The sequence below is a fragment of the Cnephaeus nilssonii genome (genome assembly GCF_951640355.1).
Source record: "Cnephaeus nilssonii genome assembly, chromosome: 18".
NCBI lineage: Eukaryota > Metazoa > Chordata > Mammalia > Chiroptera > Vespertilionidae > Cnephaeus > Cnephaeus nilssonii.
This window is the reverse complement of record NC_137089.1, coordinates 7,485,345-7,507,097: the sequence shown is the minus strand read 5'-3', so window position 1 is coordinate 7,507,097 and position 21,753 is coordinate 7,485,345. Positions and strand designations below refer to the sequence as shown.

The window sequence follows — 21,753 nt, the reverse complement described above, 5'->3', positions numbered from 1 at the left end:
AGACAGTTTCTTGAGTAAGAGGTAGGGAGGGGAAATAGCTGATTCCAGGCTTGGGGTAGAAAATGTACAAGATGAGCCAAGGATATCCTTATGCCAGAGATATGGAAGTAATTGAAGACTAAGGAGATCCAAGAACATGAAAGCCAACTTATAAGGAACATCACTGGTCTAAAATCAGAAAATTTGAGGATCAGAAAAAATAATCAGAGTGGCCTAGTACATGAACATGTAAGGATTCATAATGGTATTTTTAAAATAAAAGAAACTCATTGATTATAGTGGGGCTCGCTAGGGAACCAATTCATAAGTCTGAAAATTGATCAAGGAAAAAAAATGCAGCATTTACCAGGTATCTTGATCTGAAGGCCTATCAACTAAAAAGACAAGTTACCTGTTCCCATATATCCAGAATTTAACAAAGGGTTTTCTAGTCATGCCCTTGGCTTCACCTTTAGACTTCCATTTGGCAAGCTTATTTTGTGATTAAATTTACTCTGACTTGTGGTAAACATCTCCAAACATGAGCAGGTGCTTCGTGTATTAGAATCTGTAGAAATTCTCTCCTGTAATAAAGAAGAATATTGTGTTTCTCTTGGTTTTCTTTTTAAATTTGGAAATGGAAGTTTTGATTTAAAGTGCTTTGAATCCTCAAAGACCCACCTTCTAGGGGCAGCTTCACCACTTAATAGCCCTATGGCTTAGGAAGTTGTTCATTCTCAACCTCTTTGAGTCTCATTCCCATTAGCTATAAAACAGGAATGACTATACCAACCCCTGCCTTCTGTGAGGAATGAATAAGCTTGCTTATGTAAAGCATTTAGCACACTGCTTAGCACAGTAAATGCTCATTACATAAGAGTAATTATGTTTTCTTTTGTACAACCTCACAGACATTTAAATTCAGATTGCTGTTTTGTTAACAAATCTCAAGCATGCAAGCATAACTCTGTCCTTGGGACTAATACAAGGTGCTAACATACTCCTCCTATGCCAAGGCCTTGTCTCCCTACGGCCACCTGCATTCACCATCTTGTTATCAATCACTACTTCATCTGCTTAGATACCTGAGTGCACTCTCAATATGAGGGGCTAGGTGAGATCTGTCAGAGACGTTCTACAAAGAATTCTCAGTTGGTCATGAGATTAGAAATATGTTGGGGGGGGCGCTAATGGGGGAATAAGGACACATATGTAACACCTTAATCAATAAAGAAATTTAAAAAAAAGAAAAGAAATATGTTAGGGGTTTACAGACTTTAAAACAGGAAGCAATCTGTGAAAAATACAGCTACCAACTCTTACTTCTGGCAAGTAAAAGCACTTAAAAAATTCTCTCATCTACTGCCACCCCAATTTTGTTTTAAAAAAAGACATTTTAACCCCTCTGCTAAAAGAATATCACTATCTCATATTAAATTTTCTTATTTTACCAATGGTTTCAACTTACAGACCAATATTTGATTACTACTAGGTTGGATGAACCTGAGATTCTACTTACACATGCACAGATGCATACACATTACACATAGTTTTTTGAAGCTTCTGCAAAAATTAAACAAGAAAACAGAAGAAAATAATTAAATTAAAAAGTAGAAACAGTGAAAAATAGAAGTGAGGTAAAGCCAGGTCCAATAAGATAACTAATCATATACAAAAGTCTAATTAAGGATGGAATGAAAGCAAAAGAGGAACAGAAAGGGGAGTAGTAGAAGATAATGCTAAGCAATACTTTGGCTCGGGAAATGGGCATTCTTGCCCGAGGCATGAAATGGAAGTTAGCAGACCTGGTAGGAATGGTGGGAAATGAACAGAAAATCTGCATGCCCTAACGACTGCAATGATGAATGCTGACAAGACAAAGTCCTGGCCCTGTGGTGCTGACCGTTCAATTTTTTTTTTTTTTTTAAACCAGAAATATGGCTTTTAAGTGAAATCTCCCAGTTCTTAAACACTACCAACTAACAGACCTTTTTTTCTTTAAATCACTTAATGGTCGAAATAAAATATACCTCTGGGCCACATTCAGCCCTCTGATTGGGAAGCTCTGGTATAGAGTGAGAAAAAGATGATTAAGGGCTGTGGTCGGCAAACTGCAGCTCGAGGGCCACATGCGGCTCTTTGGCCCCTTGAGTGTGGCTCTTCCACAAAATATCACGGCCTGGGTGAGTCTATTTTGAAGAAGTGGCGTTAGAAGAAGTTGAAGTTTAAAAAATTTGGCTCTCAAAAGAAATTTCAGTCGTCATACTGTTGATATTTGGCTCTGCTGACTAATGAGTTTGCCGACCACTGATCAAGGGTAACAACCTGAAAGAAAGTCAGAGGAAGAGGCACAGCCCAGAACAAAGACTAAGACTAAGGAGGAGGAACCAGCAAGGTGTAGTGTTATGAAAAGTCAAAGAATTTCAAGAAGCAGTCCACTGTGAAATGCAGCAGACATTTCCAATAAGATAAGGACAGGTAAGTGGTCACTGGGACTAGTTGTAGAAGCAGATTTATTGGAGTAGTGGAGGCTTAAACATAGGTACTGGTTGAAGAAGATATATAGTTCAAAACCACAAGATTCAATGAATAGCAATGTGTGGCGATATCCCCCCCTCACATCTGCTGCTGGCACTGAGTTGGTACAGACCAGAAATGCTGCTGGTCATCTTATAAAGCGCAGCCTCCACAACAAGGAATTACCCAGCTCACAAAGCCAACACTCTGAGGTAGGTGGGTAAGCCTTTCTGATTTCATGGGGGGAGAAATGCCTGTTTCAAAAACAGTTAGTTAAAACAAGGTCGTTATTTTTGCTCATCAAACTCATGCATTCAGGTTCTCATTAATCCCCATGTTGCTACTGTATTTGTTAAGATTATAAACATAAATATGTGTTTCCTTTTGTCAAGACAAGAGTGATAGAAGAAAAATCAGGAGAAGGATTGTAAGTCATCCCTGTTTAAAGAATCGATATATTCAGCAATCTTGCAGAAAGGCAGTGAGTTTCAGTAAGACATACCATCATACCAATTATAATGAAATAAGACAACTATAAACTTCATGGTAAGTATATTAACAATGTTTTTAATATATTTTTAGTATGTACACTTATTTTAAAGGATCTTTATATTTAACAGGTTCATTAAAATCAAATTGTCCTAACACATGAAGGTATAGATTAACCATAACACACTATCAGAAGTTAAGAAAAAAGGAAGCTCCCTTGAGTTCCATTCCACAAAAGAACAAAAGTTTTAAGAATTCATCCAGCCCTAGCTGGTTTGGCTCAGTGGATAGAGCGTCAGCCTGCGGACTGAAGGGTCCCAGGTTTGATTCCAGTCCAGGGCACATGCTGGGGTTGTGGGCTCAATCCCCAGTGGGGGGCATGCAGGAGGCAGCCAATCAATGACTCTCTCATCACTAATGTTTCGATCTCTCTCTCCCTCTCCCTTCCTCTCTGAGATCAATGAAAGGATATTAAAAAAAAAAAAAAGAATTCATTCAAAGGCAAGGTAAATTAGAAAGCAGCCCTTTTATGAAGAAGCACTGTCAGTCAGTATCTCTCACTTTTCCTAAAAGTCCATTAACCTAATGACAATTCCTCAGTCATATACTGTACTTTCAACTGATCTTAAGACTGTCAACAAACATTTATTAAGCACTTAATATACAGGCCAGGCAATGTGCTGAATATTATAATAGTGAACAAGTTATTTCTAAGCATTTAAATACTAGGAGAAGATAACAGCAATAATAAACAACAATAACAAACTAAATACAATAGCTAATTTCAAGTGAGTAGTCACTAGAAAAATGCATTAAGTGGGTACCTACCCACCCGGGTGGCAGGATTCTGGGTAGCTTGCCAAGGTAGGTGCTATTTAAGCTGAAGACAGGAGGACAGTAGCTAGATGAAGCAGGCTGGGCTCAAAGGCCTTCAAGTAGGAGGGAAAAACAATGGGATAAAGGACAAGAACTTTGCTTCCTAAATCTTACCTTGAAAAAAGAATTAGAAACCCCATTAGTTCTATTATTTCTACAAGATGCAGAGAGACTATTTTAAGCAAGACAAAGTAGAAGAATCGATTATGTTAAAACATACTTGACAGGAAGAAAAAACACTCTCATTTGTTCAATGAGCAAAAACAGTATAAAATTGCTAATTAAATTCTCAGAAAAAACAACTGATCTGCTCCTTTACCTAGTTCATGACAACTTGTACCAAGACAATATATTAACAAATCTGTGCCAGCATTAATTTGCACAAACTTCCTTCTTACTGCTTCACATTCTTGCACACTAATTATTCATTTGTCTTTTCTTCAACACCCACCAGTCTGAAAATATTCCAAGTCACTTGCCCTAAGGCCTAAATAAACCTTCATTATTTTAAAATATCCAAAATTCCAACCTGATTTCCAAGAGCCAGGCCTTAAATGGCTATTATTTCACTACTTCCCTCATTCAGTTTGGGGCATAATATATTTATTCCAAATCTTTTAAATGCAAGAATATGTTATTGCATTATTTTCAATTATATGTGAGGACAATATACAAGTATAGGCTGGATATAATTCTAAAACAAACTGAGTTTTCTCTATTTCTATAATATAAAGGTGTTAACGAATAACAATTTAAACAAATGTTTATTGAACTCATCTTTTATTCTTCTTTTGGCAAACAGATAATATGAACAAAAGTATACTGCTCACTATAGTTATACACACTCTGTCTTGCTTTACACAAGTTGTAAACATATTTAAGTAGATAAAATTCTTGACTTAACACATTCCAAAATTCTGACATACTTTTTGAGTTAAAGCAAAAGAAAGCTTATGAAACTTCCATTGGATTATCATTACACAGCAAACGAAATTAGTATATCTGCTTTTAAATTAACATCTACCATTTTTTAAAGACTTCAATTTTAGGTTTGAGCTAAAATGATTTTTATCTAACGTTTTATGAAAAAACAGAGCTAACCATACAAATGCTGTTCATAACCATATCAACCATTTAAAGATGACATATGCCAGAGGGGTGGTAGCGGGAAGAGATTAACCAATGCAGTTATATGCACATATGCATAGCCCATGGACACAGACAAGTGTGGGGAAGGCCTGGGGAGGGGGCATGAATGGGTTGGAGGGGGACAATGGGGGGAAAGGGAGGACATCTGTAATACTTTCAATAATAAATATAAATTTTAAAAAAATTATACAAATTAAAAATAAACTTATAATCAAAAAATGCCACTCATCTTGTTAGAAAAAAAAAAAAACAACTACCAGTAAGGCATTTTCCAATGCTTTAAATGTAGATGGAATTTATAATAACTACTAGGTTTCATGATACCTTATTTTATTACTTCTTTTTTTAAAAAAATATATTTTATTGATTTTTTACAGAGAGGAAGGGAGAAGGATAGAGAGCCAGAAACATTGATGAGAGAGAAACATCGATCAGCTGCCTCCTGCACACCCTGTACTGGGGATGTGCCTGCAACCAAGGTACATGCCCTTGACCGGAATCAAACCTGGGACCCTTCAGTCCGAAGGCCAACGCTCCATCCACTGAGCCAAACCGGTTGGGGCTTATTTTATTACTTCTTAATGGTTACCTTTTAATTTTAAAGCAACACCTTACTTCAAATAAAAGCAATATAATTAGTTTATAATTTCATTATTTTATAAATTTCAGAGCCTCAAGAAAACTCAGATCTCAAAACAGGCAGCCTTCAGAATGCATTTTGCTTGGCAGCAGAATGGTTTTTAATCCCTTGAAATGGAATACCTTCATGTAGTACTTACTTGCTATAGTTGACCAGCTTCCCACATCATCAATGAGATTGACACCGCATTTTTAATATATAAACCTGGTATTTAACTGCAAAAATTAGTTGCATCCATAAAGCAAAAATTCAAATATTAAAAACTTCATGATAAATGAAGCTTTTCCTAATTGGGGAAAAACATATCTAATCAAAAAATTCTAATTTTCATAATACTTTATCAAATTATCAGACACATTTGTATATATGAGTACTATTTTCTTAGAAGGAATATTATTTATGTGTAACTTGAAATCTGAGCTAGATAAATCATTCACACCAAAAGGTATTATATACTGATTTTTAATACACAGTCTGGCTCCTAAAGAGTGGCTTTTAACTTGATCCATACATGTGATACAAACATTCTCAAATACTTCAGATTACGGAAAGGTGACATTAAAAGGCTAACAAAATAACAGTAAAAAAGGCTTTCTTTTAATCCTAGAGAATGAAGCAAAAAGAGAAAGGTTTTGAAAGAGAAACTGGAAAAGAGGAAGGATTTGAAGTATATTTGGCCTTGGACACTTTTGACATTGCTACTACTTTAACTTGTACAAGTTACAAGTTAATGGGTAAGAGAGGTCACAAATCGTTTCTTAGTGGAAAAAAAGTGCAAGGAAAGCAAAGCAGCTGAGCAGTGAAGGAGAAAACATCACAAAGCGTACAGACAGCAAGTAGTAACAATCAGACATTACTATGTTGGGACCTTTAAAATTACACAAAAATAAAAGGCTAATCTGTAATTATTTACAGGTTTAAATCTGATAGGGAACACATATATATTTTGAATCTGTCTCATTTCTTAAAGTTTTAACAGCTGATTCCCATGAAAAAAAACATTTTAAAATCCTTAATCATTAAAACAAGCTTCTAGGCTGAACTTTGATGGGGTTATAAAAAGCTTCACAGCATTAATTTCCCTAATACCAAGATTACTGCACTCAGTTTCTTTATCAGGATAAATTAAATTTGCTATCACCATCCCCACATTATTGCAATCTTCCAGAAAAATTACACTGAAATGGTTACTGAAAGCTTTTAGTAAAACATTAAGATTTATTTCAACAGAATGTTTAGGATCCTATATTAATAAAAAATATAAGCAAATAGGGTTGCATCTTGGACTATGAATGATGCTCTCCACAATGAACTTACAAGTGTTTAAAATACCAGTAAAGAGGATACTGGTTAAAGTTTATCTCTGACACTTTTTTAAAAAACCTATTAGCAGCTATGCCATAAAACTGATTTAAAGTAGTTGTGTTTTTCAGTAACAATCCAGCATTTGGTATAAATACTCATATCGGCACACAGTACTAAAACATAATTGTGCAACACTTTGTAAACTAGCTGCAATTTTCAGTAGGTCTGTTCACCAACCACGTGACAGAATTGTAATGTTCTCCTAAGCCATATGCGTGTCTCATATATCTGAAATAAAAAAAAAAGAGAAATGACTGATTTTGATAAAGGTATTTCTTTGTATATAAATGTTTATTATGCATATAACACCAAGCCCTCTGAATTAATCACTCCACAGATGTATCATTCGATAAACTGCATAAGCATATTACTTAAAAAGTTCAACAGCATGTGAAAAGCATAAGATCTCTAACTATGTCTGCTGAGTTTAAGTCCAGTAAAACACAATCATTAGAGGGGGGGAAATGAAATTCTGAGTACTCAATAAGCTTAAAATTTTTACCTAAATTCAAGCCATTAATGACCACCTTAGAAGCTTTATCTAATAAATACTAAAGCTGATAGCAAACTCTCCATGCTGTGTTTCAGATTTCTCAATCATGCAAAATACTTTTACAATATGAAGAAAAAGATCTCTAAAGAATAAACAATCAGGCAACGTAAATATATTTCAATTTTTTCACTTGTTGAAACTTTTAGCATTATTAATGTCAACTCAGAACAATATTCAAACTAATCCTAAAACTTTCTAACCTTTAGAAATGATTTTATTATTAACTTATATGCAAAAATAATTACCTAAATCTCACATTTTGGCAATGCTTTTTAATTCTACAATTGCCTTTAACATACTAGTAAATAAGCTTATTTAGTTCTGCTGAGGATAGGTTTGTGTGTTTTTTTATTAACAACAACCTAAAATATTTCAATAATCCTTTTTGTCTTAATTATGAAAAACAAAACAGTAGACATTTCTAGATACTTACACAAGTATTAATGGTTTGTTTGGATATTCTTCACCAACTACAATAGGAGGAGAATCTGCCTGTATTATCTCCATTGGTGTTTGTAAAATATGAGACAGGGCTCTTAGCTATAGGAAAGAAAATGGATTAGTATAAAAATAAATAAAAGTGTAAATCTTATTGAAATCATAAACTACTGAGGTATTCATGAATAGGGCAACCATTCAGAGCAGGGATTCTCTCTGTTCATCACTATACACTGAGAACCTGGCCCACAGTAGGCACTTAATACATATTTGTTAAATTAACAAACAAATAAAATATTTATTAAATCAAATGCGGAAGTTTCAAGCCCTGGCTACATGATAGCTTCTTAGATCAATGTCATTGTAAATAAAATGAAGGAATGGGTAGACTGGGCTCATTATATAGACTCTCTACTTTTGAATATAATTGAAAACTTCCATAATAAAAAGATTTTTAAAAATCATTGTTAGAGCAACAGGCCAAATCAATTACAATTTTGGAGGGAAAGGGGGAAAAATAGGGAACAGCGGAGAATAGGAGGTTTATTTTTCTTAAAGCTTTTCAGATAATTGTAATGTACAACCAGGGTTGACAGCCACTGCTCTGTAATTTTCAAGGCGCAAATAGAATGAGATATGTATCTGAATTGCACTACTGTTTCATGGAATTTCCATCTAATTAATACACAAGTTTAAGTAATTTTATACCACAAAATATAAAATTAGAACTTAAAGTGGATGAATAAGTTAGCAATACAATCAACATTATGGAACAATACAGTTATACTTATTTTATTGTTTTATTATACTTATTTTAAAGACCTAAAATTTGATGCAGAGAACAGTTAAGAGGCCTGCCTAAAGTCATGCACAAGGAAATAAAATGACTTGCAAACTGAGCAAGTTCATAAACAAATTTGAAAATCTTTAATATAGGGCCTTGATCTATGTATTTGCCCCATTAATCTGTCTAAAATGTGGTCCTTTTAGAAAGTTGTAAACAAAAGTAAGAAATTACTTCAGGAATATGAAAAAGGTTCTATGTTTTCACAGTGGCTAATTTAATCTTCCTCCGAGGCACTTTTTTCTCAGACCTAAAATAACATTTAAAGAAATCTTAACATCTCTTTCCAGTCTTCAGAAATTTTTGTCAATCATAATGTAAATTTACCCCACTGAAAAAACAGCAAATCTTGCCCAGCCAGTGTTGCTCAGTGGCTGAGCATCAACCTATGAACCAGGAGGTCATGGTTTGATTCCGGTTGGTTTCGGGCTCGATCCCCAGTAGAGGCCGAGCAGGAGGCAGTTGATCAATGATTCTCTCTCATCATTGATGTTTCTATCTTTCCGTCTCCCTTCCTCTCTGAAATCAATAAAAAAAATATTTTTAAAAAGAAAAAAAAAACAAAAACAGCAAATCTTATTTCAAATGGATTCAGAAATGAACAATTTATGAGAAATGTCCTCTAAGGATTTTTAAAAGGTTTTTCTGAATTTATAGTCATTTCGGTCTTTAATTCTCATATTAACTTGGGATTCTTATAAGAAAGTTCAAGCATCTTTAATATTTCTTAAGTAGTGACAAAGCTACTATGAAAACTGCCTGAGTTTTAGAGACCCAGGAGAGGCACCCAAAATTAATGGGCAGTTCCTTCTGGTGACTAGAAGAGGTACAAATATAGGACTACTCAGAGTAAGATTTTGCAGAAGCATTCATGGAATACCTTTAGACAACATAACTCTTTTTTTTTAATATATATATTTTTATTGATTTCAGAGAGGGAGAGAGAGATAGAAACATCAATGATGAGAGAGAATCATTGATGGGCTGCCTCCTGCATGCCCTACACTAGGGATCAAGCCCAAAACCTGGGCATGTGCCCTTGACTGGAATCGAACCTGGGACCCTTCAGTCCGCAGGCTGACGCTCTATCCACTGAGCCAAACCAGCTAGGGCTAGATAACATAGCTCTTAAAATGAAATTCTCAGAGCCGCCACAAACTATTCAAGATGCCTAATCACTACACAATATTAATAAGACTGCTAGACTCATCCACCTGGCATTTTAGCTTACAAACTTCTATGCATATACTCCCTGCCCTTTAGTGTCCACAAATGACCTACCCAGTATACACAGGGTTTTTATTATCCCCATGCAATAATGAGGAAACTCAAGCACAGTGGACTAACTCCTGCAAAGTCACAAAACTGAGAAGAGGAAGAAGCCAGGACCCAAAGCTTTCCCTCTCATCTCCTGACTTTCTAATAACGCAGGCTGCCTCATCACCTCGGACCACTTAGGTGTTTTATTTTATTTTAATAAAACAAAGTTAACAAAGTAAGATAAATAATTGGAGCTAAAAAAAAAATGATCCCGTTTAAATCCCTACAAGTGTCTAAAGGTATATTTTCTTACACTTACAAGCCGGTCAGTCATTATCAACTAGGAATTCAGGACACATTTGTAATAGATTTGTGTGGTAGGACTTGACTTGTAATTTCAATAAAAATACTGTTTTCTATTTCTGATGTAATTGATATGTTACTCTTCCAATACTGACTTGCATCAAGTTGAGCCACTAGGGTAAACATTACTGTACCTCAATAAACTCTTAACTTTCCTAAGTCCAAAAAAATAAAAATAAATCAAATACATTGTCAGTAGCAGCATCACAAATGGAATCACTAAGGCAGATGCGACACTAGCTTCACCAACCACAGCTCAAACACTGGGCTATTTAAAATGAAACTGTAATTCCCTTCCTGAAGGTACATAATTAAAAGCCTAAAAATGTTACCTCCCGACAAGTCAATGCTTTGTCAGTAGAGAGATAGCAAGTAAGTAAAGAAAAGGAATCTTCAAAAAGAAACTGGGATCATCTGAAAAATATCTGGGATTTAGAAATAATTTACCAATCCACAATCACTATGAATAATTTAAACTTACCTCCAGCTGGCCTCCCCATGCAGCTGTGTTTATAATATCATCACAGTACTTTCCAAACTCTTCTGTAGAGAATAAACAGAATATAGCACTTAATAATTGTCATAACTCCTGTTATAAAATCCCTCTTTATAGTTTCTACAATTTCTAATAAAACTACTCAAGATTTGAACTTCCTCCTTCTCTATCTGTACTCTCCAGAATTTAGTCCACTTACAGATTCAAACTTAATTCACTACAATTTTCGACTACCTTTCATCCAAGAGCAAAGCATTTCTGCTTCCCTCCCTCAGTCTGAGAACCAAGGAAGGACCTTAACTACATAACAAGCCTACTTCCCTCTCCTTATCCCAAGCCACGACTCCCCCAAATCGTCAACCTATTCACTACCTTGACATGTATTTTAAAGCCTAAAGCTGCATCTGAAAGAATACACCAAAAGAATAAAAATGCAGCCTCTATAAAATCAGCTCCACGGTAAGATCGTAAGGAATGTGTGAAGAGAATCAGAGTAAAAGCAGTACAAATGCGTTGAAACTCCTTTCTCAGAGATAGCATCCAATAGGGCCTCCACTTGTTATTTTGGAAACATTTACCTTATTTGTATCAGCATTGTATATAAAACAATATATTTTAACTGCAGAATAATTAAATACGTAAAAGTATCAACTACCTAGTAAAGCAACTTGTACTACTATCTATTAAAATTATAGAAAATAATTCTACCTAAATTTTGAGATCTTTTTCCCCATAAGGATTATACCAGTTTTTCTTATTCTGTCTCAGGAGGCACTTGATTTAACAATAACCACCACCACAACTGTAGCACCAAGACATAGTAAAGAGAAATAAATTACCTGGAGTATACATATCTCCTGTATTAGGGTTTGTTAAAAATGGCAGAAAGTCTTCCATGTGGCTTTGCATATAGTTAGCAGTTCGGCTTCTTAAGGCAGCTACAGTCAGAGGGCATTCCCGCTCTTTCAGTTGATCTTCAATGGCTCTATACATACAGTGGCCATCCGAGGGAATCTGTTTGATTTCCAACTGTCTAGCTGCCAATATTTGAGCAAGTTTTTCACTTTCTACATGTCTAGCTCCATATAAGTTCTCAATTTCAGCTTCAGCTATTCTTTCTTTCTGCTCCTTTTCCAATGCAGCTTTTTTATCCTAAAAAGAGGACAACGTAGGAAAGTTAACTCATACAAATTAGGACTAATTTACATTTATTAAGAAGATATAAAGTTAAGATTCTTAAAACATTTTGCCATTTTTCTTCCTTCTCCTATAAGCACTATCCTAGAGTCTTCTATACTGGGAACTCCTTTTTAGGACAAATGTCCTCAAGTTTTTCCTTGAAAAAATATAAAATTTGTAAAAACTATATGCCTACATGCCAAGTTTCTAAAAACTGTACTTACTGATTTCAATGTCCTCTCATAAGACTGGCTTATCCTAGTTCTTAACACACACCTGATCAATTTCAGTCCAGGCTCATACCAAGCTCTGTAACTTACCACTACACCAGTAGTACATTAACATGCTAAAGCCTTTAGAAGGGAACAGAAATTCTACTTATATGTATCTAGCTTTGAAGAAAATACGTGTGTGAACACAGACACAAACATTTTATTCACGTAACAGATAAAAATATTCTTCTAGATAAAAAATTAAAATATTACAGATAAGACTAAAATTACCCTTAAGGACCACTGTCAATCCCAGTACCTGCTCTAGCGGTCTGTTGTATATCCTTCTAGATTTTTTTCCTATATGTTTTTTTAATTAATTAATTAATTAATTTATTTATTTATTTTTGGTTGATTTTAGAGAGAGAAGGGAAGGGGGAAAGGGAGAGAGACAGAGAGAGAAACATCGACTCGTTGTTCTGCTTGCTTATACATTCTTGGTTGTTTCCTGTAGTGCCCTAACTGGGGATCGAACCTTAAACCTTGGCGTATTTGGAAGGATATTCCAACCAACTGAGCTACCCGGCCAGGGCCTCCTTTGCATTTTAATAAATATAGATGTACTCATAGAAAATGTGTAAAAAAACAAAACTTTTTTTTTAGTAAAAATGGTATACGTTACATTCTGTAACTTGCTTTCCGTATTCAAATGTCATACGAAATCTTCCTATAAAGCATATGCAAAGAAGGGGAGGGGTTAATGAGAGATTTGTGATATGAAGGATGGATAGGAGGTAGAATGAGAAGGTTGGAGAAAAAGAGAAAACATTCTTGGCAGCTGGACTAGGAAAGATGAAAAATCAGAAGCAATATATGTCACACAGATTAACAGAGCTCATATAGTTAGAATACCAGAGAAAAGTGTCAAGAGCTGAGGTTGGAGAAAAAAAGATAGTTACAAACAGTCCCAACTTATGATGGTTCAACTTAGATTTTTTTTGACTTTATGATAGTAGGAAAGCATGCACATTCAGTGAAAACCTTACTTCAAATTTTGAATTTGATCTTTTCTTAGGCTAGCAATATGTGGTAGGATACTTTTTCATGATGATGGACAGTGGCAAGTGACCATGAGGATCAACAACCATACGCTACAGTGCAGTCATTGTTAGATGATTTTGCCCAATGTAGACGAAGGTAAGTGTTCTGAGAACATCTACGGTAGGTTAGGCTAAGTGGAAACTCAGCAGGTTATGTGTGTTAAATTTCATGAACGTTAGATCAGATCCTTTGACAAGGAACTCCATCGTTATTTTCCTACTCTCTTCTTATATGACACGTAAGACAGTACTTGAGCACACAGCACTGACTTAAATACTTGGTGAAACGACTTCCATACCCGTCTCTTTTGTGCTCTTGATATCCGAGGCGGATGATTCTCAAGAACCAAGTTTGAAATGTTAACAGCATCAAAATCTCCCTAAAAAAAAACCACACAAAATAAACAGAGAGAAAGCATTAACTGGTTAATAAAAATACTTTTAAGTTAGTATTCAAAGTATCAGAGCAATACATTATTGAAAATCACAAATACGTATAATCCCCTAATTCAAATTTGCATAACAGCAGTAGGAAAGTATTAGATAGCATAGTTCTGCCTCCTTTCTCTCTTTATAAGAGAAAATTTACGAGATCCTCAAGAACTTTCCTTAGAGCTCTTCCAAGACAATGCTCATCCCTGCATGCTTTTCTTCCTTCTTAGCATGCCCACTCCATTAATCTAAATAATGCTTTTAAGGACCAACGCATTCAGCCCTCTACCCTTCCCTTCTCTAAATGTTAGTACTCATAGGACAGACAAGGTCCTGTGCTGGCTCAGTTCATTACTACCTTCTTAACCTCAAATGTGGCATTAACATAATTAACCAGAACCTAATGAGCATTGCTTCTTGACCCTGGGAACAAGTTGAGTTTTTACTATCCTTTCCCATCTACTATAGGTAGAATTTAACTTATAAATATCAACAAGACATTACAATGAATTTTAAACATTAAATGGGGATCATGTACTTGCTGGAGAAAAAAGATGTTAAACTTTTAACTATCAGGATTAGTAGCTAGTATTTTATTACTGCAAATAAGTGAAGCTAGATTGTAGTATGACACATCCACACCCAACATATCAGTGCCTCTAATATCTCTCCAAGGCTATAGTCCAAATGACCAAAATATCAAAATCAGATTAAAATTTCAAAGAGTGGTTATCACCTTTAGTGAAATTAGTATTCTTATATTTTTTCAGAGGAATCTGTTAAAATGTATAAATTGCCATACTGACAATAGGCAAGATACAGAGAAGCATCTGGGAAAAAAAGAGAAAGTAATGACATAATTCAGGCAGCTTGCAGAAAGGAAACAAGCTTAAGTTAATGAAAAAGTTAGTAGTCCCAAATAAAATGGCAGTTTGTATTTGAACAGTTGGCTAATATGTAGCTTAATCATCAAAGATTTTTGTCCCTAGAAAACCCAGGAAAGAAATTTCAAAACGGAAAAGGCCTGAGAGAACAAGCACAACTATCTCACTAAAAAGATGGGGAGAGCCGAAACCGGTTTGGCTCAGTGGATAGAGCATCGGCCTGCGGACTCAAGGGTCCCAGGTTCGATTCCAGTCGGGGGCATGTACCTTGGTTGCGGGCACATCCCCAGTAGGGGGTGTGCAAGAGGCAGCTGATCGATGTTTCTCTCTCATCGATGTTTCTAGCTCTCTGTCCCTCTCTCTTCCTCTCTGTAAAAAAAAAAAAAAGATGGGGAGACAAATAGGAACACCCTGATTGTGACAACACAAACACCTGGAGCACCAAACTTGTGACTTGCCAATAAAATATCTAAGGGCACAGAAGGCCAGGATCTCGATGACTGGCTAGTAAAATTAAAGAAAATGAGACTAGATTTAACATAACAACCACTGTAAGTCAGTATATACAAGCTGTTTTCCCTGTCAACAGCAGACCAAAAACGAACCAAACAAAATAAAATTTAATTATGGCAGGAGAACTTTGCACAGACATAAAAAACTTTCTGACTACCAAAATGGAGTGAGGTTATGGAGTCTGACCTTTGATATCCAAAACCCAAGTAATAAACTACCCCATTATACAAAATTATAACAGAATTCAACATTCACATCTGGCTTTGGCGCTTAATAGATGCTATGAACTCAGGACAATGTTCATAATCTCGTGGAGTCTGTTTCCCACTTGAAAATGGGGTCATCTGCACTTACCTCATAGGTAATACTTCAATGTGTTACTATGAGAACCATCATGAGATATTGCATGCAATATGTTTATCACAGTGCTTGGCACACAGCACATATTAGCTATAATAATAAAATGATGACAGTATGCTCCAATTTACCCAAGAAACCAGTAAATTTTCATTCATTACGACCTGTCCCTAAAGCACTTTTATACCTTAAAAATGATTCATTGTCCCATTTGATGCGAACAGTATCTTTGCTCAAACAGCAGAGGTGTTTGTATTAGTATATGTGGAGAAATTTATGCTCAGGAAGTTTAGGTAACTTTACCCAGGTTACAACCATACTTAATGGCAATGTGGGGACTACACATCTGTCCTTCCAACTTTCACTGGGCGAAGCTTCCTCTAGTCCGCGTTACCAATCTGTCCATCTTCTGGGCAAGTAATACTTAAGAGTGTCCTTTCTTTGCTGACCTCCCTCACAAAAACACACACTACCACGCAAACCTGGTCCCAGGAAGAATGAAGGCAATGCATGCGCGGGATTGGGAGATTCCATTTCCCTCCAAATGTATGGCTTTATACGGTGAGCAGTTTATGTGGACAATCGCTGCCAAGCACTGTGGGCAAAGGGAAACATACTTGGCTCCCCTTGGCCGTCAGCTTCAGCTGCTCCAGTTCCTCTCTGTGTCTCTGTTCCATTTCCGCTTCCAGCTTAGCAACATCTTCAGTGAGCTGCTTCCTCCTCTTTTTGTCATTCTTGGGAACGGCATTCTTCATACCTTGAATTTTGGCTGGAAATCCACCCAAAAAATAAAAATAAAAAAATCGAGGGGTTACTAGTGGTTCTCAACCTTCCTAATGCCCGCGACCCTTTAATACAGTTCCTCATGTTGTGGTGACCCCCAACCATAAAAGTATTTTCGTTGCTACTTCATAACTGTAATTTTGCTACTGTTAATGAATCATAATGTAAATATCTGTGTTTTCCGATGGTCTTAAGCGACCTCTGACAGCGGTTCTCAACCTGTGGGTCGCGACCCCTTTCACAGGGGTCGCCTAAGACCATCAGATATTTACATTACGATTCATGAACAGTAGCAAAATTACAGTTATGAAGTAGCAACGAAAATACTTTTATGGTTGGGGGTCACCACAACATGAGGAACTGCATTAGAAAGGCTTCAGGGGATGGAGAAGGGAGAGGATACAGAAAAAATAACTATGTAAACAAGAGTAAAATCATAGCAATCCGACCAGGACAGAGGAGCCCCCGTGAAGAAGCCGAATTGCCCTGCCCTCCAAAAAGTCTCACTGACAACCCTGGGTTGGCTGTGGCAGGGTTGTCAAAGAAAAATAAAATGACCGAAGTGTCTCCATCTTTTCCAGCACCCCTTCTGAATCCCCCAAACTGAGGTATTTCCAAAAGCGCCCCTGAGGGCCAAGGGCAGGTGACTGGGCAGGAACGGGACGGGGAGACGGGGAGGGAGGCGGGACGGCCGTCCTCCCGGGCGGCGTGGAGGGTCTCAGACCCCGACACTCGAGGGGCGCGGGGCTGGGGCCCCCAGCGCTGAGAAGGGGGTGCCCCTGAAGATGAGAGGGTTAAAGGACTCCGGGCAGCGGAGGCGAGAGGGAGTCGCACACCGGCCGCTCGGGAGAAGTCTGGGACAACGCGGATTCGAAGCCGAGGTCCCCTTCACCTTGCAACTCCTTCTTCTCTCTGCGCTGCCTCCTCACCAGCTGCTCCTCTTCGTCAAACTCGTCTGCCGAGCCTTCCTCCATGGCCACCGGGTGCCCGTGCTCTGAGGAACAAGCCGGCACCGCCGGCTGGCGGGCGCCTCCCACCCATCACCCCTCACCCCTCACCCCGCGCGCCATTGGCTAGGCTGGGGCTAGCCCCGCCCTCAAGGCGGAACCGGATAGGCCGAATCTCTGGAAGGAGGAGGCGGGGGAAAAAAAAAACCGGATGCTCGCACATGCGCACTCCAGCGGGACACGCCCACCCAGAAGGGGCGCGGGAGCCGGGAGGCGCGGGGCGGGCTTTGCGGACCGGAGGTTGCAGCGTGAGCCTGAGCTGGCGACCCAGCCCCGGGGCAATAAAGCTGCGCTCCGGGCTACGGGTCCTGATGTGAGGCGCGCAGAGATGACATAGTGAGAACCATTTTGGAAATTTGTTTTTTGTTCCAATTGCTTTTTTGAATCTCACTTTTGGTTCCCATTGCTAAGAAGGCCTAATGAAAAGGTAAGAAAAAAAAAAAAAAAAAGAAAAGGTAAGGAAGAAAAATCAAACGTCAATAAAACCGCCGATAACTATTAATAGGAATCTGTCCTTTCCATCAGCCAAACAGCAGGTAGTAAATTGTTTATTGTTTTAAAAGTGTTTAAGATACTAGAAACAGAGGCACTTCAAAGTGGCGTTTGAGCTGCCATCCCAGGGCAGTGGCCTCGCAGATCTTACTCCTCAAACCTGTGGGATTTGTTAAAATGACCTTTGGACTGGGCCTAAAACAGCATTGCATCCAAACAGTTGTTTGCAAAGATGACAATAAAACCAGACTAAAAATTAAACACATGAATTAGCATCACTGTGTTAGCTAATCTGCACCTGCAGAAACTCCTATTCACATCATTGCTTCCCCTCCTTTTCTCATAAATATCCCTGCCTTTATTGCCTGTGGGCCCTGACAATAAAGATACCTACTAGAAGGGTACCTGGTGGCCAAATGGGCTCAAATTTTTAAGAATAGAGCTTTGCCCTGGCCCCTGTTGCTCAGTGGTTGGAGCCCCGTCTTGTGCACGGAGGGGTCATGGGTTCAATTTCTGATCAGGTGGCAGGTTCAGTCTCTTGTTGAGGGTTGGGCATGAGGCAGCCAATCGATCTCTCCAATAACCCATACCTTAGCTGAACTTTCCTTGGTTAGTTTTTGTATTTAGCACTGGGTATGTAGCTTCTGTAGCTAAGAAAAAGTCAATTAGCTAGTTCCCTACTGTCAATTGTACCCGGGGCTCCTGTGTTGGTTTTGCCCCCACAAAACAGCATTCTTCATTGCCTGGGGACCATATTGAGCAGAACAGAGATGGGAATTTTATGTTAAAAGGGAAGTGAAAATAATTACACCAAAATTGGTTTTAGTGTTGTGGCGAAAGTAGGATTCCCCAGTTCCTTGTAGAGAAAGTCGGATTCTCCATTCAGCTCAGAATTCTTCATTTAAGTCTCATAGCTTCTCAATTAAGCCATTTCTAGGATGCTTTAATAGAATTTTTTTAGCCGCTTTTTGTACTTTTAACCATCTCTTACAAAAGAGATTAAATGGGAATTGTAGAGAAGTACAAAGAAAGAAACAGCCTCCCCGGAGGGTGCTTCTCAGCAGGCAAGCAGGCAGCCGGCCCAGAGCCTTTTCAGGGTAATATCGGAGAGAAATGAGAGTAATCCATTTGGAAGAAACAGTAAACAAGTTGCAAATTTACCAGAATTTTACGAACCTACTGCTCTGCAGAGGAATGGAAACACATGAATCCAGACTAGCTATAAACCGAAAATGCAATCAACAGATTATGATGGTAATACCTCCTCTTTGGTTTCCTTATCTGAGGAATAGGGCAAAATGCCATTTTAAGGTATCATCACAAATGGCTGGTTACTTATATTTAGGAGGATGAGATATTTTCCTAAGTATACATTTAGAATTATGTTAAATCACATGTTGCCTTTGTTACTGTGAGGCTTAACTGACCATCTTTTGGGCTTATCTATATCCTATATAATAAAAGGCTAATATGCAAATTGACTGAACAGTGGAATAACTGGTTGCTATGATGCACACTGACCACCAGGGGCAGACACTCAATGCAGGAGCTGCTCCCGGGTGGTCAGTGCTCTCCCACAGGGGGAGCACTGCTCAGCCAGAAGCTGGGCTCATGGCTGGTGAGCGCAGTGGTGGTGGTGGGAGCCTCTCCTGCCTCCGTGGCAGTGCTAAAGATGTCCTACTGCCGGCTTAGGGAGCGGGCCTAAGCCTGCAGTAGGACATCCCCCAAGGGCTCAAGGACTGTGAGAGGGCATAGGCTGGGCTGAGGGACTCCCCCACTGCCAAGTGCATGAGTTTCGTGCACCGGGCCTCTAGTTAAATCATAAATGTATTAAACATCCTTTTCCAAGGTAAAATATGTACTCTGGTATATATGATTTCATACCTGAGAGAGGAAGTTGTTTTCTAATTGAAATTATTTAAAAAATTTTTAATTTAAAAATAATTTATGAAAGTTTCAAGGTTTAGAGGGCTTTTCTAGTTTTATGATAATTTATACTACTGATTTTTATATGTTCTTTTTAAGATGATTCAGTGCTTTCCCTCAGTGTGACTGTCAGTGGCCTTCCTGATTTGGGTGTGTGGGCTTAATCCAAAGTATCTAAACCTAGTCTGTAAATGCTCTTCTAACTGTTAATTGTATGATTGATTTTTTTTTGTTTATTTTGCTTGAAGGTTATTCATACTTTTTAATTGGATAGAAAGAAAGTTTTTCCTGCTTATAAAAATAAATACATAAAATTATTTAAGTAAATGAAAGACAAGGTCAGAGGTGAATAGATTATAAAAAGTTTTTGCTATGAAGGGTATAAACATAAAAGGAACAAAACAGTGTACAACACAAAAACAGTTTATTAGAAAACCCAGAAAAGGAGATTTAAAAATAGGATCTTTGTTCCAATTAAGAAATAATGGTTAATGCATAATATCTCATTGTACTTACACACAATACAAAATTAGCTCAAAATAATGCTAAGAGATTAAATTGAAATGGTTCAGATGTGGGTATTGGATTCATCTAGCCTTATCTCTAACAGGAAATGTGAAGTGCCCAGAAACAGTTAGAAAAATACGTTAATAAGAATGAAAACCCCGCCTAGCTGGTGTGGTTCAGTAGTTTAGTGTCAGCCTATGCACCAGGAAGTCCGGTTCTATTCCCTGTCAGGGCACAAGCCCAAATTTCAGGCTCAATTCCCAGTAGGGGGCAAGCAGGAGGCAGCCAAGCAAAGATTCTCTCTCGTCATTGATGTTTCTACTTCTCTCTCCCTCTCCCTTCCTCTCTGAAATCAATAAAAATATGTTTTAAAAAACACCAACTTACCTATCCAGTCTTGAAGCTGAGGTGTAGAAATAGTGACCAAGTGTTTAGTAAATGGGAACACGGGCCCATTCCCATGCTCCACCTCTCCCTCCCACCCCGTGGGAAATATAATGAAGGCCATCGTTACAGACTGTGCGACCTTGGGAGTCTAGTCAGCTCCCAAGAAAACAGCCAGCAGTTTTGACCTTACATAGCTTGCTTGAAAGCACATCCCCCTTCCCTTGTACGACCCGTTTTTCTCTGTTTTCTGTGCTCTATAAAACCTTGTGTTGGGAAAGTAGGGGTGGTGGCAAAACAATGGCACAGGCCAGCGCCCTCAGGGTGGCCAGTCGGCAAACTGGATGGGACTTAGCAGTTCAGCTTCACTAGTGGCAGCATGTGTGGTGGAAACTCACCCACCTGGCCTCCATGGGGTCTCCCCCATGTGTAAGTAATAAAGGCTATGTCCTTCCCCTCTGGTCCCTGTCCCTGATTTTTTAGGACTATCAAAGAACAGTGTGGTGCTCCTAGGAATGGAGCTCTTATGTTATACCAAGGAATAATCCATAGGCTATATATATATATATATATATATATATATATATATATATATATAGTGGTTTTTTAAAAAAAATTGATTTTAAAGAGAGAGGAAGGGAGAGGGAAATAGAAACATCAGTGATGAGAGAGAATCGTCAATGATGAGAGAGAATCATTGATCGGCTGCCTCCTGCATGCCCCCTACTGGGGATCGAGCCTGCAACCTGGGCCTGTGTCCTGACCTGGTTCATGGGTCAACGCTCAACCACTGAGACGCATCAGCCAGGCTATGTTACATATTTTTATAGAATTATGCAAGTTTTTATGCACATTGTTGTGTGTGTGTATGTATGAGGATTCAATGAAGTTAGCAGAAATTATATTACCATTTTATATATGGTGTCAAAATGGCTCAAAATAGTTGAGTCTTGTGTAAATTATACAGCCAGTGTCAGTTTCATATGCAATATCATGACTGTAGATCAT

General features: G+C 37.9%; 1 protein-coding gene across 2 annotated transcripts; it reads right to left on the bottom strand.

Moving 5' to 3' along the window:
- Nucleotides 1-492: 492 nt before the first annotated feature.
- On the bottom strand, nucleotides 493-17,456 carry OTUD6B (OTU deubiquitinase 6B). Of its 2 annotated transcripts, XR_013814965.1 has the most exons (8): nucleotides 17,322-17,456; nucleotides 16,264-16,415; nucleotides 13,760-13,840; nucleotides 11,809-12,121; nucleotides 10,955-11,016; nucleotides 8,002-8,108; nucleotides 3,814-7,243; nucleotides 493-563 (listed from the first exon to the last, which is right to left on the bottom strand). XR_013814965.1 is itself a non-coding variant. In XM_079796555.1 (7 exons), exons 1-7 carry the CDS (start codon nucleotides 17,401-17,403, stop codon nucleotides 7,159-7,161), a joined length of 882 nt encoding a protein of 293 aa, XP_079652681.1. In that variant the 5' UTR covers nucleotides 17,404-17,456; the 3' UTR covers nucleotides 2,762-7,158. The 2 variants fall into 2 exon arrangements, 1 of the variants encoding a protein (XP_079652681.1); XM_079796555.1 differs by lacking the exon at nucleotides 493-563 and having other exon boundaries at nucleotides 2,762-7,243.
- Nucleotides 17,457-21,753: the final 4,297 nt, after the last annotated feature.